The 21,139-nt window shown below is 35.2% G+C and overlaps 2 protein-coding genes across 5 annotated transcripts; one reads left to right on the forward strand and one right to left on the reverse strand.

Annotated features, from left to right (window-relative positions):
* Nucleotides 1–304: 304 nt before the first annotated feature.
* Nucleotides 305–8,551, reverse strand: LOC105178211 (proteasome subunit alpha type-6). The gene is made up of 9 exons (XM_011101631.3): nucleotides 8,345–8,551; nucleotides 8,099–8,193; nucleotides 7,928–8,009; nucleotides 6,978–7,074; nucleotides 5,906–5,964; nucleotides 5,735–5,817; nucleotides 3,689–3,784; nucleotides 985–1,044; nucleotides 305–667 (listed from the first exon to the last, which is right to left on the reverse strand). Exons 1-9 carry the CDS (start codon nucleotides 8,418–8,420, stop codon nucleotides 575–577), a joined length of 741 nt encoding a protein of 246 aa, XP_011099933.1. The 5' UTR covers nucleotides 8,421–8,551; the 3' UTR covers nucleotides 305–574.
* Nucleotides 8,552–17,560: 9,009 nt separating this feature from the next.
* On the forward strand, nucleotides 17,561–20,899 carry LOC105178210 (G2/mitotic-specific cyclin-2). Of its 4 annotated transcripts, none has more exons than XM_088884974.1 (11): nucleotides 17,561–17,831; nucleotides 17,952–18,087; nucleotides 18,195–18,251; nucleotides 18,369–18,414; nucleotides 18,565–18,717; nucleotides 18,809–18,931; nucleotides 19,481–19,570; nucleotides 19,694–19,915; nucleotides 20,008–20,106; nucleotides 20,203–20,381; nucleotides 20,489–20,899. In XM_088884974.1, exons 1-11 carry the CDS (start codon nucleotides 17,777–17,779, stop codon nucleotides 20,634–20,636), a joined length of 1,308 nt encoding a protein of 435 aa, XP_088741100.1. In that variant the 5' UTR covers nucleotides 17,561–17,776; the 3' UTR covers nucleotides 20,637–20,899. The 4 variants fall into 4 exon arrangements, with proteins under 4 accessions (XP_088741100.1, XP_088741101.1, XP_011099930.1 ...); XM_088884975.1 differs by having other exon boundaries at nucleotides 17,955–18,087; XM_011101628.3 differs by having other exon boundaries at nucleotides 17,562–17,831; nucleotides 18,806–18,931.
* The last annotated feature ends 240 nt before the right edge of the window (nucleotides 20,900–21,139 follow it).

A 21,139-nucleotide genomic window follows, 5' to 3' on the forward strand; every position in this document is an offset into this window, starting at 1 on the left:
ATAGATTGGACACTATTAAGACCCAACCCATATAAGATATATGGTGCAATCTTATTTTATCAAGGCAGATTCGTGGCAAGATAATGATCAATGTTCAAAAGCGGTATTATACCTATGAATTCCTGGCAAAAATTCGACGCCATGAAATGGCTTCATAGAAGACGTCGTCTCATGCTACAGAAGTTGAACAAAATGCCCAAAAACATAAAGAAAACCTCAACTCCATATTTCATATTTTTTATGAGAGAATAAACAGGTCAATTATCAGTATAGTCAGCAACGAGGAGAGATATACCACTCTTCATGACATGGCAAAGGCACAAGCCAATTTGCTTCAAGACAGAAAACAGACATGAGCGCAGTCTATGCAGGACTATGATATCAAGGGGACTAAAGTATGCTTGTTTTCGTATATGATAACCAACAGAACAAATGAGGTGCATAAATTTTATGATCGACTGCAGCCATCAAATGAACATGGATCCAAGGGAAATGTATTGTATGATTATCCGTATACAATAAGAACACCCACAACTCGCTACCCATCATCAGCATACAATGTAACTCATCTGGGTTAGTCGCGCTCACTGATTGCAGTCAGATGCTCGTCAATTTCTTCAGTTGACAAAACCTTGAAAACTGGATCTTCTTTCCTCACAACACCAACCTAGCAAAGATCAAATGATTTAATGAAGAAGCAATTCATTGTTCACAGTCTCAAGATAAGAGAAGTTGATTTGCCCAATTTTCATTAATACAATCAGGTTTTTGAAGATTCGGAAAGTTCAGGACCGAGCTTAGAAAAATAGTAGAGAATCAACTTTAGATGCCAACTTTTTGGGTGCAAATAAGTTGCTAACTTCAGAGCACGTTGACGAAATGTGAAAACAAAGAGCGATCAGCAGTCTTTTTGCAAAATAGAGAATAAACAACTATTGTAAAGAGAGTGGATTCAGTTTAGAGACCAGAAGACAAAACAATTACCTCAATTTCACTGGCCTTGAAATCTTCCTGTAGAACAGATTGCAGAGCTGAAATTGCAGTCTACAAATAAAAAAAGTAGAAATGTCAAAACGCTCAACCTTGATGTTAATGAGAAGATATACACACAAACAAACTCTTTTGCACTACTATCAGGAGAATGTGAATCACACAACCAAAGGCGTAGATTATGTAAGTACCATCTGTTCAGCTAGATCACATGCAGTACTCTAACTTTCGAGCACACATCTTTTCTGATTTTCTACAAGAATACTTTCTTAATCAAGAGTCATCATGCCCTTTTTAATTTCCTCTTCATCCAGACCCTCATCAAAACACTTAACGCAAGAAGGCTGCATTTACAATTATGGAGGCTAAGTGAATCTTCTTCTGCCCTGCTTCATCAAATAAGCTTCTTCGATTAATCATTATTATTTTATTCAATTTTTCCACTTAAATGATGTTCAGCATGTACAAGTCCCCGTATTTTTTTTTGGTTCAGACAAACATTGTTTAAGAAATAATACTTGTCCTTTGAATATTCTATGACTCTTTCATTATTACACCACCAAATAATGGATGATTAGAAAGTACTGGAAATGGATCAAATCACACTTTCCAACAGAAATACTCTAAACAAAAATCTGAAGAGTATTTTCCGAAAGAGGAAATTTAAACAAAAGCAAATTTATCGAACAGCATGTCATTAAACTTAAGACTGTTTACAAACACTATGTATAAGAACTTTTAGCTAATAGCTACTCTTTTGAGTGTGCACAAACAGAACGGCTATTGACATACTTTCAAGTCAAGCCAAAAAATTGCTACCCCTGTCTGCAAGAAGTTCTGTTTAAGTAACGATATGTACATTTAGCATACTGATTCTCAAGATAATAAAATTTTAACAGCACATATTCTTTAAGCATCTGAAGGAAGCTGTCATGGAGGTTCAGCAAAAAAGCATGATATAGAATCGTGGAATCTCTTTCCATCCTAGTTTTGCCCCATCACCTTTTTGTATCCAAAAATTGTATTTAGAAACAGCAAAAACAAAATGCCCCATCACTCAAGAAGACCAACTTTTGGTAAATGCTAGTAAAAAAGAGGAAAAAATAATAAGAGCTTTTCCTAAAACAAATTATTAATTATATCCAACCTGGGAAAAACAATACTGATGACATGGTCAATTCTAATCATCTCATAAAGTAGAACTGTAGCATGTACTCGTCAATTTTCATTGTACATTACAATATGTAAAATATAAGTTCAGACATTTGTGACATGTCATAGAGTAATAAAATACATCACCAGCCAGCCACTGAGAACCCGCTACCTTGTGCTTTAAGACTATCTCTTTAAGGTCAGAGATCAAGACATTTTACTCTTGCGCACACATGCTCCATCTATACGGAGGCAAAAGTGGATGACTAATCTAATATTGGAAATTCACCCCACATATATATAATATTTTTCCATCTTCTGAATCATCATTTGTCAAGATGTAAGGTTCCAGCACGCAATTTGGGTGTTACTAATGCAGAGACTTTGAGAAAACCAGGATAACACATTCATAAGATCCATGATTAACACACTAAGTCTTTTGGAAACTCCAGTCCAATTACCATTTCCATCATCACTAGCTCCAGATAACTTTCCAAATCACACTTGAAGGAACAACAGCATGAAGTATAGGTAATTTGGTTGGCAGATATAATCTTATCTAAAACATCGAAGTAGACATAGACAAAGGAATGCACACACATATGTTAATATTGCTGTCTGGAAGCTCTACGGTACAAATGAACAAACTTGTAGTCCCTAAAATATATTTCAGATTGAATGTTTTTTAAATTCTTAAATGAGTATCTGCATTTCAGTATACCTTTGTAATAACTATGAACCTTAATACCCCAAATTAGCTTCTGGACAAGGTGATAATTATTCTAGAGTCAACAATATAATGCTTTAGATATACATTTGGCTGAAACTCATCACCAAGAAGCTTTCCTACTGCCCTGTTAGTTAAAATCATGCATAATGTAGACGCTACTTGTAACATACTGAAAAGAGTAAAGGAAAGCCCATGCAGACATGATTTAACTGTGAGGCATAAAACTGTGTAGAGTGTGTGTCTCTAACAATTCCCATCACAAATGCACGATCCGAACAACTATGAAAATCATGTTACCCAGAAGAAAATGAAAGAAATAATAGATATAAATACCAAATAGCTCTGGCCAATTAAGACTGTCCAACTACAATGGTGTACCTAACATAGTGCCAGAAGCTTCATGACAAAGGCAGACACAGGACTAACGTAAAGACATGATGAATTGGAATATCAGAGACACAGAAAATGAGAAAATAATGAGGATTGTTACTTAGGATGATTAAGTACAAAACTATATATAGGGGTTAAGCTCATTGGAATCAAATCAAAAAACAAGAGAAACTCGAGATTATGTTCTGTAAGTACAACACATTACGAATAAATATACAGAATAGATGCATCCACATATCTAAAGTTTGAGATTTCCACTGTCATATGTTAGTTGCGTTTTATATACTTCGAGAGCAACACAGAGCAACAATGGAAAGAGTAAACAAGTTATCGAATTGGCGCATAGATTACAAACTATACTAAAACAATCAGATCAGGATCCAAAAACCAACGTCAATAAATAGCTCATTATGCATTCACTTTTACCTGCACAGTTTCATCAAAGGAGAATGCAGGATCATTTTTCATCTTCTTTTCTAAAAAGTTAATCGCTTCTTGCTCTTTCCCACCAGCGCTTGTTGCCTATCAGAAAACAAAATGGAAAGAAATGTTGTTTTCAACCCAAAACAGTGCCAAACAAAAAACAATACTAATGTAATGCCGTCTTCGATCTGAAAAAGGAAAGAGCAAAAATGCTGTCAATTCTTTTAGCAATGCCCATGAAGATCCCTTTCATTAGATCTCATTAACTTCTCAAGGGAACCAATGCATGATATTTCATGTTAGTATGGAATATTTCAGGAAGTTTCTTAGTAAGAACTCAACAAGGCCGGTAAAAATCCAGTTCTTTTAAGTTGGCTTAATCCCTTTTTAGGTATGTGCCTCAGGAGCAAGGCTGGCCTATCTTGTTGTTTCAAAGTTACAAGTCAATGGGCATTCTGGCAAAGCTTTACGGTACTCTTTCTTTATATCATTCGAGACAATACTATGTACGACTGGGAAATTCTATTACATATCTGATGACTAGTTTAATCTTATTTCAGTGCTTTTTCTTGAGCTGTACTGCAAGATCAAAGTTTTGCTTGAGCTGTACAAGATAAAAGTCCCATATAAAGTTCTATTTCACCCATCGTAATATAATCTATGATTCATCTTAAGAACATCTCCACGTTCAGGGAATCGCAAGCCATTTCTCTGTAAAAGAAAAAATATGGATTGGCTGATACTTCTCTCAATTAATGGAAGATGCCAATGCACAAAATCCATGTTGGATCTTCGAACCAGTGTAGATCATGTTGATAATAAATGAATGCGTCTAAATTGTGAAAGAAGAAAATCAGCAAAGACAGAAAACACTTATTAGTGAGCTAATTTTGAATGAGGAAAAGTTTACTTTAGAAGCAATTATTTGAAAAAAATGAATTTTCTTCCATTTATCTTTCCAAGAGCAAAGAAGATAAAATTAATTAATAAATCCATCATATCAGTACGGCAGTACCTAATTACCTTATAATATTCAATATCATTATGGGAAAAGTATTATCTCAAACCATTATTCCCTTCATCCCATTTATATCAGCTCATTTGACTCGGTAGAAAGCTTAGATGAAAAAAGGTGAAAACTTTGTGTATGTTACATTACTACCTTAAAATAATGGTCGATATTTAGTGGAGTTGCATTATTACTTTATACGAGGGTATTGCTGAAGGAAATTTTCTTTCTCAGAAAATAGAGCCTTATTTTGCAACACCCTGAAGAAGAAAGAAGAGTTAAAAGTTTGAGCAGAGGCACAAGAGGAAAGATAGCTTAACCACTGAGCAAGAACAGAATTAGTACAGAGTGTCTGAATTACATGATTTATTTGAAAAATGCCAAGCTCATAAGCCAACCAAGTATTTCAAGAACATTCTGTCACAAATGATGAATGCTCAATTGAGAATGTCAATAATGAGGGTCTCAGCCCATTAGAATTGTTGTTTAAAAGATTATATAATTTATCACTGCCAAGTCTAAGCAAATGCCTTACATACAAATTCCTACCAGTACCAAGATTCTTCATTTAATAAAAATTGACTGACAAGTAAAGTAGTCCCCATACACAAATACAGCATCTACAGACTTAAAAGTCCATGGATAAAAAATTAGTGACAGTCACAGCAAGGCTTACGGGTCCTTCCTATTCTGCCACAACTGAACATAGGAACTCAAAAGGCCACCTTGCGAACATAATAAAGCATGTTCGAGGCCAGCTGCTTATAGGAAACTTGGCTTGAAGGAGGATTAAGAGCAAGTTTTGTGTTATATGATTCAGTCAACTCTTAACATTTTCAGATACTAAAGATTTCTCTAAACAAACATCAGAATAGATGTCCGCATGCAATTGAAAGTTCAGTTGTAACAATTGTATGCAAATGGAAGATGCGGTAAAGGTATATGCATCTGAGGCAACATATCAACAAATGACAAAAATGGAATTATGAAATTTTCAAAAGAACAAAAGGTTCTATCTCAAAGATGATGTTCCTAATTACCTTATGACCGAAAAAATGACCAGCAGGATCACACTTGAAGAGCTGAGGACCTTTCTCTTCATCAATGCCCAATATCATTGCAACTTTATACAGAAAACAAGGCAAACCAATGAACAAAATGTATAATATGCAAGACAGAACATTTAGTTAAGCGAAGTGAATAGCACAAACCTACGCCAAGTGGTCTCATATATGCATGTTGTGTGTAAACCTGAGACTTGTCTGCAATCCTGCAGTGTTTGGACGCATTTACAACTAAAGATACACAGAAATACCGAACACAACACCTTAGATCAAATATTCAATGGATCTATTCTTATATGACTAGAAGTACATTTTACATCTCGGACAGTGTTTAAAAAGGTGAAACACATTGTGCCCAACGTGTGCAATTATATCCCGAAAATATTTACTGCTAATATTTAACAAATATTAAATTATAATAATTATTTTAACAATAAGCTAAAAGAATTATAACAAAATTAGTAGGAAAAAAGATTGTGTGAAGAAACATTGAGAAATATATGGCATAGAAAAGCATCAATACGAAGGTTACACATTTCCCGCTCTTGAGATAGTAAAGTATATTACTAGAATAGTTTTATATACTATAACCATGAGATAAATGAAGATGATTTTTGAAAAAATATAGCTTTTTAACTTTAAGAAATGTTTATAAAATGTTTTATCTGGACATTTTAAAATCGAAAAAGTCTTGGTTATCGCGTCTCTAAAGCATACACCCTAAAATTGGGACATAAGAGGCATGTGCCCCAAGCGCTGGAGCTTAAACCCATGCACCCCGAAGGAGAAGCGCCCAGCATTATCTCAAGGCTAACAACAATCATGCCTTGGGGTGATCCCCAAGGGGTATATACACGCCTTATAAAACCTGCTATTGCAAATCAATTATCCATGAAATGCTAACTAGCTATACCCAATCACATGCTTTTAAAGAGTTAAAGCACTGGTTTTCTGGAAAAAGGATATTGAAAGTGAAGGATGAATGTTATAAAGTTAGCTTGATAGTATGGAGCATTTAGTTGGAAAGTAGGAACGTCATCCTAGGATTACATAAATTCTAGGTCCAGGCCATTGTTTTTGACAAATTGGGCATCATACATCTGGAGCACATCCTTGTTAGCAAAACTACTTGGCTTCAAATGAACACAAAGGAGAAAATCAGATTCTAAACTGTAAGGCATTCAGTGCACAGAGAGAAAGCATTAGTAAATTAGGATACCATCGTGCCAAAGCATCAACAGGCATTTCGTATCCATATCTAAAACGGAACTCAGCAGCCTCATTTCTTGCTTGTTGAACCAAAGTCCTTGCATCAGCTGAACAGAAAAGGAATAAAAATCAACTATCAATATAAAGAATGTGAAGGAATATTGCCACAAAGTTTTTCACACACTAAATATTACGCAAACATATGGATCAATACTCTAATTTAAACAGGCTTCACTTGAAATTTGCATCTTGAACATAAAAATAACAGAAATATTTGGACCAATTAAAAATTTATATATTGGTCGTAACCAATCAGCGAAAACCTATGACTTCATCAGCATCTCCCACTTCCTCCAAACTATCATTGTGTGCCAAATGAAAATTGCCATTACATGAAACAACATTTTTTAACCAAAAGATGACAAATGAATAAATATCAGATGTTTCATTCCATTTTCAAGTTATTCTTGTTTTCCGGTGGTTTTGTTCTTTCTCAAAAGCAAAACCAAACATATTCCCCTTTTTCCAAACCTCATCATCTAAAAGTATTATTGAAAAATTCCAAATCATTAAAATACTTGTATCTAGATATATAAAAATATATTTCAATTGTTTTAATTATATATATCTTTATAAACAAGTAAAAAATCATTACATCAATTAAAAGTATATGTTTACATTTCAATCATTAAAAGCTTGATGCGACATTACTATCCCTAACAAGTTATTTCCATGAAAAAAGCTATCTAGAAACAAGTGCAATGTACATCATATTCCCCATTTACATTTTCTCAAAAACTCCTATCTGCAAGCCCACTTCCTCCCCAGACCTTCCAAATTACTCCCAAACCAAAGTAGGCCAGAGGTCTGATCTTAATGCATTAGTATGACTAATTAATTCTCATCATCCCCATTTACAAAATTTACATACACGCGAAGAGAGAGCAAACCAAAAATTACCTGTCATGCCAGTGGCCAACAAACCGAGGTACTTAGTAATGGGAAACAAATGGGTGATGCTTGTCTGATCCAAAAGCTTGTCCTGCTCACAAATTACCAATTGATAATTTCAACCCACAGAATAGAAGTTAAAAGAGAAAACTAGAAATAATTAGTAAAAAAAAAACTCACGGGAACTTTCTTCTGAGTAACAACACAGACTGAATCCGCCCCTCGGACGCCAATCGAGGTGATTCCGGCAGCCTTAACAGCCTTGAACGCATATTCTGCATAGGTTATGCAGTTATAAATTCAGGAACACTAATATTACGGAAACCCACAAAACAAGCAAGTAATAACAATACCTTAAAACAAAATTGGCGCATTAAGCTCGGAAAAATACAAAAAGTCGGACTCTGGCAAAGTAGAAATGCTTACCAACTTGGTAGAGACGTCCTTCCGGAGAGAAGATCGTTATGTGTCGATCGTATCCGCCTCCACTTCCACGGCTCATCCTTCAATTTCCCTCTAAGATTTTGATATTTTTCTCTTTGTGTGCTTTTCCCTTTGGTTTTGATTCGTGATTTATGTTGGGGAGAGCCTATAGTGGGCTTTTAGAAGACGAAGAAGCTTTGCGCCCAAGACAGACAGAGCAGAAGAAAGAGCATCTCAAAGGCAATTACTGAAATACCCCCAACCTTCACAGACTCTGTCGTCGTTTTATTCAACATTTCTAATTTCAGTTCCGGCATTTTTAATAGGATAAAAATATTTTATTTTAATATTTATGAGAGAAATTATAAATATGTTTGATTGTGTGTTTTCAACCTAGATTTGAAGAAGTGAAAAATGAGAATTTATTTGAATTGGGATTTTGAAATAATAAATATATAGGTATTCTGTAAATATAATTTTTTAAAATTTATATTTGTTCCTCGTTACAACCACCCTCCTCCACTTACCCGTACAATCCTTCTTACTCCTTTCTTTGTCTCTCTTCCATCACCATCTGTCTTTGCTAACTTTTGTTTTCTTTTTCTCGTAATTGACTATTTGGGCTTCCTCAATTTCTATCGTAATTTCATAAAAAGATCCCCAACACGAAAGGAAATCCAACAGCCGTCAAGCAGAAATTTTCAGCAAAATACGTAAGAAACAAGATAGATTTTTTACAAGTTCAATGCTAGCAGCGGTGGAAAGATTTCCTTGGAGGAGTACAAGTAAGCCCTCAAAGTCCTTAGAGGAAGAGTGCCTACAAACATAGAGGTTGCAGTCATTGCGGGCAGCGGACGTGATCTGAGATAGATTCATGGACCTGGAAGAGTGTGAATTAGGGGTGAGGTAGGTATCAGAAATTGGAACAATTATGCTAGAGATGGTGTTTCCAGCACTATTTGGACATACATACCCAATGAGAATGGTCAAAACAAACGGGATCATTCAAAAAGTTGGAAATTAAAAATTGAGGTTTGAGATTAGAAACAAACGCCATACGCACTCACTAATGTTTGGTTTCATCCCCCCCCCCCCCCATCATGTTCGGCATCTTTGTTTTGAGTTATCTGAACCCCTTTTACACTAATTGTAATAGATTTGAGAACGGTTCACTAACCCCCACACATCATTTTTTGTCACCTTCTCTTGTCTCCACCTAACTGGGCTCATCACAATCATCACGCATCCTTCCCTTCCCTTCCCATCCCATCCTTTCGCCAGATTCTGATAAAAAATTTTCAGTATTGCCTCTAATTTCCAAAATCCCAAAACATCAGCCAAGAGAAGGAGGGAAAAAGGCAACAAATAGAAGAGGTTAAGACTTGACTCTTTGACCCCAAAAGTCACTTTTCAGAAGACTTCCACCTAAAATCCAAATTTATAAAGTCTTCTTTTAATATCAAGAATTGACTCGAACAAAGAGAGAACATAAAAAAATACACAAAAATACACCTTCTGTGCACATGTATAGCGAGAGAGATAGAGAAAAAATACTTTAATTGAAGTGAGTAAAAATTGTACGAGTGGACAATGATGGTGATGGCCAAGCATAGTGAGTGGTTTCATTTCAACCCAACAAAACATCAAATCATATGGAATATTTGATTGTCTCATTAAATTAAATAGTCCAACTACAAGAAGCTTGTTTCAGTCCATATCTGAATAGGGTGGGCTTGAAAACCTTTTGCTCGCTCCTATTAGATGTGACACCCTTCGATTACTTCAAATAGAGCTCTTCCTCAATGTAATCATTAGGAAAATCATTTTCACATCCATTTGTTATATCTCATAATCATAATATGCGAATACAACAAATAAAATCCTAAATCAGCAAAGCTACTCGAGAAAAAGGTTTCTTTCTTTGCTTTTGAGTATAACCTTTTGCTACCAAGATTGCCTTATAGGTCATGATCTCTCCATCTACCTAAATTTATGCTTATAGACCCATTTACATCAAATAGGTGTAACTCTTGAAGGAGAGTCTACCAAGGTCCATTTGTTGTTTGTGTACATAGAATCTGTTTCAAATGGCATTGCCTTTATCCATTTAGATAAGTCAATATCAAATATCGCCCCTTTGTAGCACAATCATTATCCGCAAGAGGTTCTCTTGCTATTCTATAATAGAAAGTCGTAGTGCCTCTCAAATTGTTTCCAAATTCTTTTGGATCTGAGGAAGATGTGTATCACTAGAAATGATAGGGTTTTGTGTCGCTACAAGTGGTGGAACAACTTGTGGTTTTTGAACCTCTTCACATTCTATGATTTCTCCTTTTTATATGATAAAAACCCTTTTCCAAGAAGGTGGTATTCCTAGAAATAATCACCCTTGTTCTTTAGATTCATAGAAATAATATCTCAGGTTTCCTTTGATATCCCACAAATTTACATAAAATAGATTTGGTATCCAATTTATCTCCCACTAACTACTTTGCATCCCATACTCTGAGCTAATGATATGAGGGAATTTCGGCACACCTCATCTCATATGGTGTCTTGGTCATTACTCTGCTAGGAGTATGATTTAGCATGTAATTTTTGTAGAACACAACCTTAGAAGGAAGACAGAACATCAGTGGAACTCACCATATATAACCATGTTTCGCAAAGTTTTATTCCTTCTCTCAGCTACACCATTTAATTGAGGTATGCCTGGAGGAGTCCATTATGAGAGAATCATATTCTCTTTTAGATAATCAAGAAATTCATAGCTTATGTATTCACCATATTGATCAGATTTGATTGTTTTTATATGTATGCCCATTTGATTCTCTACTTCATTTTTAAACTCTTTAAATTTCTCAAAGACTTCAAATTTGTATTCCATTAAATATATCCATACCTAGAGAAAATCATTAGTAAAAGTTATCAAATAGGAATACCCTCCTCGAGCTTGGATACTCAAAGGACCACACACATCTTAGTAGACTAGTTCCAATAGGTCTGTGGCACGAGGGACATTTTCATCAAACGTAACTTTGATCATTTTTCCTTTAAAATATGATTTACAACTAGTCAATTCCTCCAAAAAGACAATATCGAGTAACTTATTTGTGACTAACTTATGGATACTCTTAATGCAAATATGTTTAAATCGTGCATGCCATAGTTGTGTGTTTATTTGATTATAAATTTTTCTTTTGTTACTTTCTTGCATTTGGAGCATGGAGATGTTAGGAGTTATAGTAAATAAATTATTTGTCAATGTACCTTTGCAAAAGTAAGAACCTTTCTTATATATGGAACAATTTTCATCATTAATAGAAAAAGAAAATCCCTTTTGATCCAAAGTGAAAATTGAGATTATATTCTTAATTAAATTCGGTGCATAAAGACAGCTATTTAAAACTAAACCTCTATTTCTCCTACCACAAAGTTAATCGTTCCTATGGCTAGAGTAACAACAGTTGCACCATTTTCAAGCCTAAGGATCGTGCTCCCTTTACTTAGCTCATTGTTTCTTGCAATCCCCTACATGTCATTATATAAGTGAGCTCCACAATTGGTATTTAATACCTAAGAAGTATAGTTAACTGATAAGTGAACTCCAACAAAGAACATACCAGAACTATTCCGGCAATGTGCAAGATACTTCTTGCAATTCCTCTTTGAATGCCCAAGTTTGCCATATAGTAACACTTGTCTTGTGACTTTGATTTCTTACCCCCACCTTGGATGCCCTTCTTCTTGTTAATCTTATGTGAATGTTTCCCTTACTTCCTTTTCTCTTTTTCGGCTTTAAGACCTTAGGGGTTGAAGACCAACCACCCAAGCGAACAAGCTTCTCATTTTTAAAGGTGGACTCTATCATTTTCAACATGTTCACAAATGCTTAGAGACTAACTTCCATCCTTTGTATGTTGAAGTTAATGACAAAGTTGTCAAATGAACTTGGCAACAATTGCATGATCAAATCCAAGGCTAGATTGGTATCTAAAATGATGTCTAGGCTCTCAAGTTTTTCGATAAGGTCTATCATTTTCAATTTATGTTGTTAGATCGAAGAGCCTTCCGCCATACGGGTTTGTTTAATCTCTTTAGAGAGTTGATATCTTGTCACCCTTGAATGCTCCAGTAAATATCTCTTGTGAGTGGTGGTGGATATTAGTTGCATTGCACGTATGCGCATGTTGTTTTTTGAGCTCTTTAGACATAGATGCTAACATGTAGCATCCACATTAGAGATCATCATTAATTTGCTTGTGATATTCGCTAAGCTCTTCATCTGAACCATCCTCAGGGGGATTAGTCTCTAGCGTGAGATCTAGAAAAGAAGTCATTTTTTCACTTTTAAGGAGTTTTTCAAAATTTGAAGCCAATTGACATAGTTAGGGTCCGTGAGTTTATGTGTGTCAAAAACTGATGCAAATGAATTTTTCAGCATTTTTAAAAATTATCGACAAGAGACAAATAGCAAAGTATGAGCATTCATTTGTATTTTCACATTTCATTTATAAAACAAGTTTTTATTTAATAAATGTCTCCTGCTATTTTATCAAAGTTCTACCTCTTATAGAAGACCAAGAGATCAAATTTCTTAGTGGGCTTGAATTTGGATGAAACCCATCACATGCCCAGGTGGCTAAGTACACGTTTATAGATCTCAAAGGTAAGAAACTTTTGTCAATTCCATCAATATGAGCTCCTCAAGGTCTAATCTCCTGTTGGATTGTAAACAAATGAGTGGAAGTGCTTTTGGCTTTCTTTTTGTTGGCAAAATTTTTTTCTCAAAAGCTGGTTGTATGAGACAACCATTGCTGGGATCAGGGGACAACCTATTCCTGTGCTCGTCCATATAATGTAGTAATAAAGATCTGATAGTTAAGAGCATCTGACAATCTGTAGAGTTGCATGATATTCTCGAAGGCTTTCAAGTGCTCTTTCGGGTCTTTATCACTTTCATACCATGATAAATTCAAGATTTTGACTCCAGTAGCCAAAGTTTCTGTCAATATTTCTTGTATAAAAGGCGATCCTCTCCTCACAACAACATTTTCTGGAGCAACAAGCGAAAGCCTTAAAATTTCAATCCTACAGCTGATGCGGTCAACTTGCTCGTTCATCTTTCTGATTTCATTCACCCTTCTCTATTCTTTATCACCTTGGATGACCATTCAATTGTTTACATCCTAGGAAAGGGCTCGTTGAACCCTTTTGCTGACCATCTCATGAGGAACTGGTTGTGCTCATTCTTCATTCGATAGGAAAAGCTCTCTTCTCAAACAAGGACTCATAGGCGGAAGCTCAGGGACATATGACTCCTTCATGCTCCTCACTTCTACCGGCAGTGGCAACATGCCTTTATCCTCCATGCATTCTTCAAATGTCCTCTTCAGATTAGCCCTCGACACAATAATCTTCTCAAGCATCTCTGACAGGTTAGCTAGGTGAGCACCTGAGGGTCCAACAACAATTTGCTTCCCATACCCCATTTTGGGGTTATTGGGATTCTCATTCATATTCTTTATATTGAAAAGGAATTGAAGAATTTTCCCATAAAAGGGCGCTAATTTTGTTTCTATAGCAACGATAAGGTATCTAGACTATTATAGTGAGTGTTTAAGGTCTCGGCTACTCCTAATACTCCAAAATATCTCTCACAAGTGTTTCGAATCCTGCAAATTAAGACCGCATTAGGGCCAAGTTAGGGGAAATTTCAGTAATGGAATCTCTGATGCTCAAGTTAGTCTCAAGTTGTAGGTCTCTAAGAGAAAGAGTATAAAGAGTTGGGGTAGCGAAAGTTGTACTTAATAAGGAAAATGTAATATTTATACATATTGATTAGGTTGTATGATTTCAGATGTACCATTGATTTAAAATATGATCTACGATGTGCAATGGTTCGTACATACCATAAATAAATAGTGACAGACAATGATCCCAACAAATAAGGTGGTGTTTTTGTCAGTAAAAAACGTCTGTCATTTTCACTAAGTATGAAGTCTCATGGATACCTTGGATATTTAAAGGAATAAATATATCAAGAACCCAATTGTCTATTATATATTATTATATTTATATTTGTATTAAAAATTGATACATATGGCTTAGGCCCAGACCAAGAAGAACAAAAAGGCTCAAATGTTCTCTTACCCTCTAAATCATCTCTCACACTCCACAAGCACATTATAAAATGTTCTTACACTTTTCACTGATTTTATTAACCACATCTCGGTTTCAATTACATTTGTTTACGTTTTTGGCTTTATTGCATCTCAAATCCAATACTAACTTGCGCGTCAGAGTGCTAACGCCTTTTTTGCAGGTCCTCCTTCAGGATTTGCATTCGATTTGGCCCAAGCTTTGAGCATAGTCCATATCAATTGGGCACGTGCGTTTTTTGAACGCATCAATTCTAATAATAAATTAGTTGAATTAATTTAAATAATTTTATATCGTAAATTCTTTTTAAAAATTATAAACTGTTCCATAAAAATATTGGGCATTTACTGTAAAAAATTTTTTAATTATTATTCCATACAATCATCTTTCACAGAAATGAGAAAAACGTAGAAAAATGGTCGGTGGGGGCATTACATGCGGGGTGATTTAAGGGCATCGATAATTCAGCTTTGCTTGTGTTTAAGTGCATCGTTATGGTACAAATCAAAAAGAAAATGCATTTAGCTAATACACAAAGAAAATCACAGGCATATGAAACTTGATTTAGTACGAAAAACATGCCGATTCACAGGCGATTTAGTGGATGGTGGTCTGCTACATCAGCCGAAGCCAAGAAAAAGACATGACGGTTGTGGTCTCAGACGTCGTCCACGCAATTGAAGAAAGGTGTCAAAGACAGAAGGCTGGAGAAAAAAATCGTACGACGGAAGGCTAGCGAGCGGACCGGCATGGTGGAAGGCGTGTGGCTGAGAGGACAATGGGCTTGGATCATTTTTGTAGGGTTCCAACTTAATAAAAACACAAATAGAGTACAGACAGAACCTTGAAAATAGGTCAAAATGAGCCATAATACACCAAGTTAAATGGGCCAAAAATAAAAATAAATACAGTACTTATTTATAAATGTTGATCCAATAACTAAAACAATAAACACATTTAGACAAGTTTGACAATGCCGTTCATATAAAATATTAATTGTTAAATTGCATATAATATTATGTATTAATTTAATAATTCATAATATACATTAGTACAAATTCAAATAATCGTAACATATCGTAAAACCCAAGAATCCTTGACCGTTAAATTCATATGAGTGCGTGTAAACATGTACCATGATTATCCCATGTTGATTTCCGATTCCCCCAAGACGTTGCTTGATTCACACGTGTTTACCAAAGTAATTTTGAAAAAATGGAAGGAGCGCTCTTTAATCTATTGGTTTTAAAATTATACCAAAAGCGGATTTTCTTTTTTACTCAGATAAATTATCTTGAATTTTTTAGATTACATTTAAATATATAAATATCTTATATTCTTTATAAAATTATAAATACACATCTATTGAAAAAATGTTAAATTTTCGTCAATAAATAAAAGATGTATTTAAAATTACAATTATAAATGAACGCTGGTTTATTTAAACCTAATCTTGAGAAATGTCAATGTAGTTCGCTCAAAATTAAAAGAATAACATTGTGATGGAAATATAAAAAATATGAAAGGATAAAATAGATTTTTCGCTGTCGATAGCTATTAAGGAAGGACTTTACAGTTTTAATAGTTTTGTGGCTCATCAGATTATCCATATCCACAAAATGACAACCACATATAGACAATTAGTTAGAAGACAAGTTCGCTTTTTGTTCCAACGGTTGTAAATACATTGTAACAATGTGTTTAATACAATCTACTCTCTTTTGCTATTGTAAATGAGCAAATTATTCCCTATGAAAAAATAGTAATTCACCTCTCTAAGGAGATAAATTGCTTCATTTTAAAAAATATAGACTGGTAATTACTGCATTCTTAAAAACACAAATGGATGAATTGCTTTATTTTAAAAAAATACAGAGAGACAATTACTACAGTTTAAAAAACACATAAATTGCTCTACTCTTTGATAGAAAAATAATTTGCTAATTTATAATATCACAAGAAAATTACTTAAAAAACCATCGATGTTGAATACCTAAAAATAAATTCTTGAACTAACTTAAGTTTCTTAAAGGAACAATCCAACGATTTGGTTTAAAAGAATTTTATAACTAGCATAGAATTCATGCTATGCAGAGTATATTTATATTTATATAGTTTATCTATACTAATCTATACTAATATAAAAAGAAAAGTCCATCTACACTTACAAACGATGGTTAATGACAACGCTGCACCAATTTTTCGTAAAGTAAAAAATGCCCTTCATGATAAAATAATTAGCTTATTCAATTTTTTTAAAATTTATAATTAATTATTATTTTTTCTTTTCTTTCTTTTTATTAATATATTTATACATTTTAATCTTATTTATAAAATATTTTAAAATATAAAAAATTATTTATTATATGCACGTAGGAACGACGTGTCACAACGGCTAGTATAAGAAAAAGAAATGCCCTCCACACTCACAAATGAAAGTTAATGACACACCACCACACCAATTCTTTGTAAAGACAAAAGTATTTTTCAACTAATAAGATAACTAACTTAATCAATTTTTCAAATTTTATATTACATATTTTACTTTTATTTATAATATATTTAAAATTACAAAATATTATTTATTATATGCTCACGTCTTGCACTACTGAGTAATCATGTACGAAAACGGATTTGTACTTATTGGGTACATACCTACAATGATTAAATGAATGAATGAGTAGTAGAGCCCTAGTGAGGGTGAGAGTAGTCAAAAAGGCCCAAAGTGGGGAAGAGCGCCTCACCCTCACTCACTCACTCACACTTTCTTCTTCTTATTACATTATTATTATTATTACCACCACCTTAAAGTGCGAACAACTTAAAACAGTAATGAATAAACAAAAAACCAAGACAGGAGTAACAACGACAACCATGTTTTAAAAACGATTTGAAAGCAACGTCTCCTTGCCACGTGGCACGTGGCTACCAAGGTGACCGTTGTGCTCCTCTCCACGACCCTAAAGTCTTTCTCTCCCAAACGCTGTGATCCAACGGCCATCTTTCACTAGCCGTTAGATTTGAAAAAAGGAAAAACAAAAATAGAATAAGAACAGCTCACTTGCTGTTTGCTTCTTTGCACTGCACAAATACCCTTCTTCCTCTGCTCATTTTTCACCAGTGTTCTTCCCACTCTCGCTTCTTGTTTTCTTTCCTCTCTACATGTCCGGGCTGTTGTAGTAGTAGTGGGTTGTGGTGGAAGAAGAGAGGTCTGTCTTTGGAAATACCATTCCGGGCTGCTGATTTCTTTTCTTGAGAGAGAGGAGAGAGAAAATGGTTATGTCTGATGAGAACAATGCTGTTCGGATTAGACCTACAAATGGACAAGGTAACTGAATGTGGCTTATCTTAAGCTGCAAGTGGTCCTGAGATTAAAATCAGCTTAAAAGTTTTCCAGATATTCTGACATGTTCTCTTTCTCTTCTTTATTTTTGCCTTTTGAAAATAGAAGGTGGGGGAGAAATGGGTGGGAGGAAGTTTGGAGCTGAGATCAGATCCAACAGAAGAGCTCTCAGTGTGATTAATCAGAATCTGGGAGGAGCTAATCCATACCCTTGTGTTGTTAACAAGAGAGGCCATCCAGAGTACAAATCCTTAGTCTCCCAAGTTCAAATGTTCATCTTCTTTGTTTTATGATTTTCGTTTATGTTCTCGGAGATGTATTAATTGTTTGTAATAATTTGAATCTCAGGTCAAATGGGGTTTGTGATAAGAATGCTCTACTTCCAGCTCATAGGCCTATAACAAGGTCAGTTTATAGGGTCCTTCGTTTCAAAATGCCAAGATCTTTTATTCCCTTCACTTTGAATTTCTCCACGAGCTTCTAGTTTTACACTTTTCTGTGTGAATTTCTTGATTCGTGCAGGAAATATGCTGCGCAAATGGCAGGCTCGCAGCATTTCTGCCCGGAGGTAATTGTTTTCTTCTTATATATCAGTATTTGGTTAAAGAATGCAAGAATTCATTCAAATTTTGGATTGGAGTGTTAGACTTGGAAATTTCCAATGTCACCCGGGCAAGATTGTTGAATTAGTATGCTTTTTTACCCTGAAATTGGCCAGGAAGCAAAGAAACCAAAGACATCAACCAGTGAGTTCACTGTGTGGGAGGACATTCCTCTAACAGATGCAGAGGATCATGGAACAGCTAAAGACCAGCCTGTGCCCATGTCTTTGGAACAATCAGAGATTGAAATGACAGAGAAAAATCAAATGGTATACTGCTTTTCCTCTCTTTCTCTCTCTCTCTGAGTCTTTTGAAAGTATAGGCCAAATGTGTGATTTTATGAGTAATACCTTGTAGAAGGAGGTTGAGATGGAGGACATATTCGAAGAGACCGTTGTCGACATTGACGGTGGTGATGCCAAGGATCCACTTGCTGTAGTGGACTACGTCGAAGATCTATACGCCTACTACAAGAAAATGGAGGTGAGACATGGAACCTCCTATCAATTACAACTTCCAGCAGTCGCGATTACTATAGATTCTACTAGCTTATCCAAGATACGAGAATGAGATGGTTAGCAACGTTATAACTTCGTATGTAGCAAGTAATGTCAAGAACTTGTCAAATTTTACAGTAAAGTATGACTTTTGTAACTTAGCAAATGAGCATGTCACCGAAAATTAAGACAGCCAACTTGATATGTAATTTGAAATTTGAACTCATTTTGTAAAAGCTGCTAATCTAATTACATCTTAGGCACTTTGATAAATGAAGATAGGGTACAACTATAGACTATAGATATTCAGATTAAGTGGTAATGAAGGCGTTGACTAGTGAAATTTGACTTTGTATGTAGTTTGAATTGTTAAGTATCAGTTGCTTGATTTTAATTTGAATTTGAAAATCGTAACTATGAACAGTAGATGTTAATTTGAATGGTTAAAAGTGAAAAAGTGGCACTTCTCTTGAACAGACATTGAGCTCTAAATTCTTCACACCTAAATGATTCCGATCGTAATTGTCTGGTGCAGAGTTCGAGTTGTGTTTCACCGGGATATATGGTACAGCAATTTGACATCAATGAAAGAATGAGAGCTATTCTCATTGATTGGCTCATAGAGGTGAGCAATGAGTTCATATGGTCATAATAGGCCTTAAGAAGGTGTGATTATCAGATTTCAAACATCAACTTCTGAATTTAGTGAAAACTTAGCGTTTTTGTTCTTGATCGTGACCAATAACAGGTACACCACAAATTTGAACTCCGGGACGAGACGTTGTTTCTAACAGTAAATCTAATTGATCGATTCTTAGCAAAGCAATCCGTGGTGAGGAAAAAGCTGCAGCTCGTCGGTCTGGTTGCTATGTTATTGGCGTGCAAATACGAGGAAGTCTCGGTCCCTGTTGTGGATGATTTGGTTTTCATTTCAGATAAAGCTTATACAAGGAAAGAAGTGCTTGAAATGGTAGCCATTTATATATACATCAATCGACCCTGTAATTCATTCGGGTTTTTCTGTATCTCGAATGCCAACACTTGTGTCCCTCTTTCTCCCAGGAGCGGTTGATGCTAAACACTTTGCAGTTCAACATGTCGGTTCCGACTCCTTATGTTTTCATGAGAAGATTCCTCAAGGCTGCTCAGTCAGATAGAAAGGTTCGCCTAAGTTGATTCTTTCATCATCTTAACGCGTTCAACACCAATGAGAATTGCCTGAAACGAGATTTCATCATCTCTTCTTTGTTGTGACAGCTTGAACTACTTTCTTTCTTCTTGATTGAGCTTTGTCTAGTGGAATACGAAATGCTCAAGTATCCACCGTCCTTTCTCGCTGCTGCTGCAATATGTACTGCACAATCTACACTCTACGGCGCCGGGCAGTGGAGCAAGACGTGCGAGTGGCACACCGGCTACTCAGAAGATCAAATGCTGTGAGTGGCTTATTTCTCCAATAACTTGATTCAACACAAATCTGTTGCCTTACATAGTTTTAGTAGGCTAATTAATCACACGTCTTGTTTTTCTCTTGCTCTCTCAGAGAATGCTCGAGACTGATCGTCGGGTTCCACGACAAGGCCGCAACCGGAAAACTAACAGGGGTTCACAGAAAGTATAACTCATCCAAGTATGGATATGCTGCAAGATGTGAACCTGCACATTTTCTTGTACAAATACCACCACAATAGACAGAGCATGTACAGTTTTACTAACTTTATGTGATTTCTGTAATTGTGCTGATACTACTAAACTTGGGGGGGTGATGCAATAGTTGTTCAGTCATCGGAGCTGTGGGGATTACAAGAAAATAAGCTGTAGCAACTTTGGGTTGCCCCAGGGGGATTAGTTACTCTAATTTCAGGCCTGCCTGAATCCATGGCCGGTTTAAGTTTTAAACACTTCATTATTCACTCATATTTAATGAGTAATAAAAGATTCATTTTCTACTTTATTACTCCTTGTTTTTTCAATTCATTTTTTAAAAGCTTGGTATCCTTTTATTTTATTTTATTTTCCCGTCAAAAACTGATAAAGAATCCCTCTATTTTCGAGTTCAATTTCAATTTTAATCCTTTATGGTGGCAATTTTTTTTTTTAATTAAACCACCCAGGAGTGGGGTACTTTTCAGAGTCCCCGACCCTTCTTTATTAAGATCAGAAAGCGAGCAAATTTACAACAGGGAGTACTGAC

This window comes from Sesamum indicum, linkage group LG9, assembly GCF_026168435.1.
Source record: "Sesamum indicum cultivar Baizhima isolate 11 linkage group LG9, ASM2616843v1, whole genome shotgun sequence".
In the NCBI taxonomy this organism is placed as follows: Eukaryota; Viridiplantae; Streptophyta; class Magnoliopsida; order Lamiales; family Pedaliaceae; genus Sesamum; species Sesamum indicum.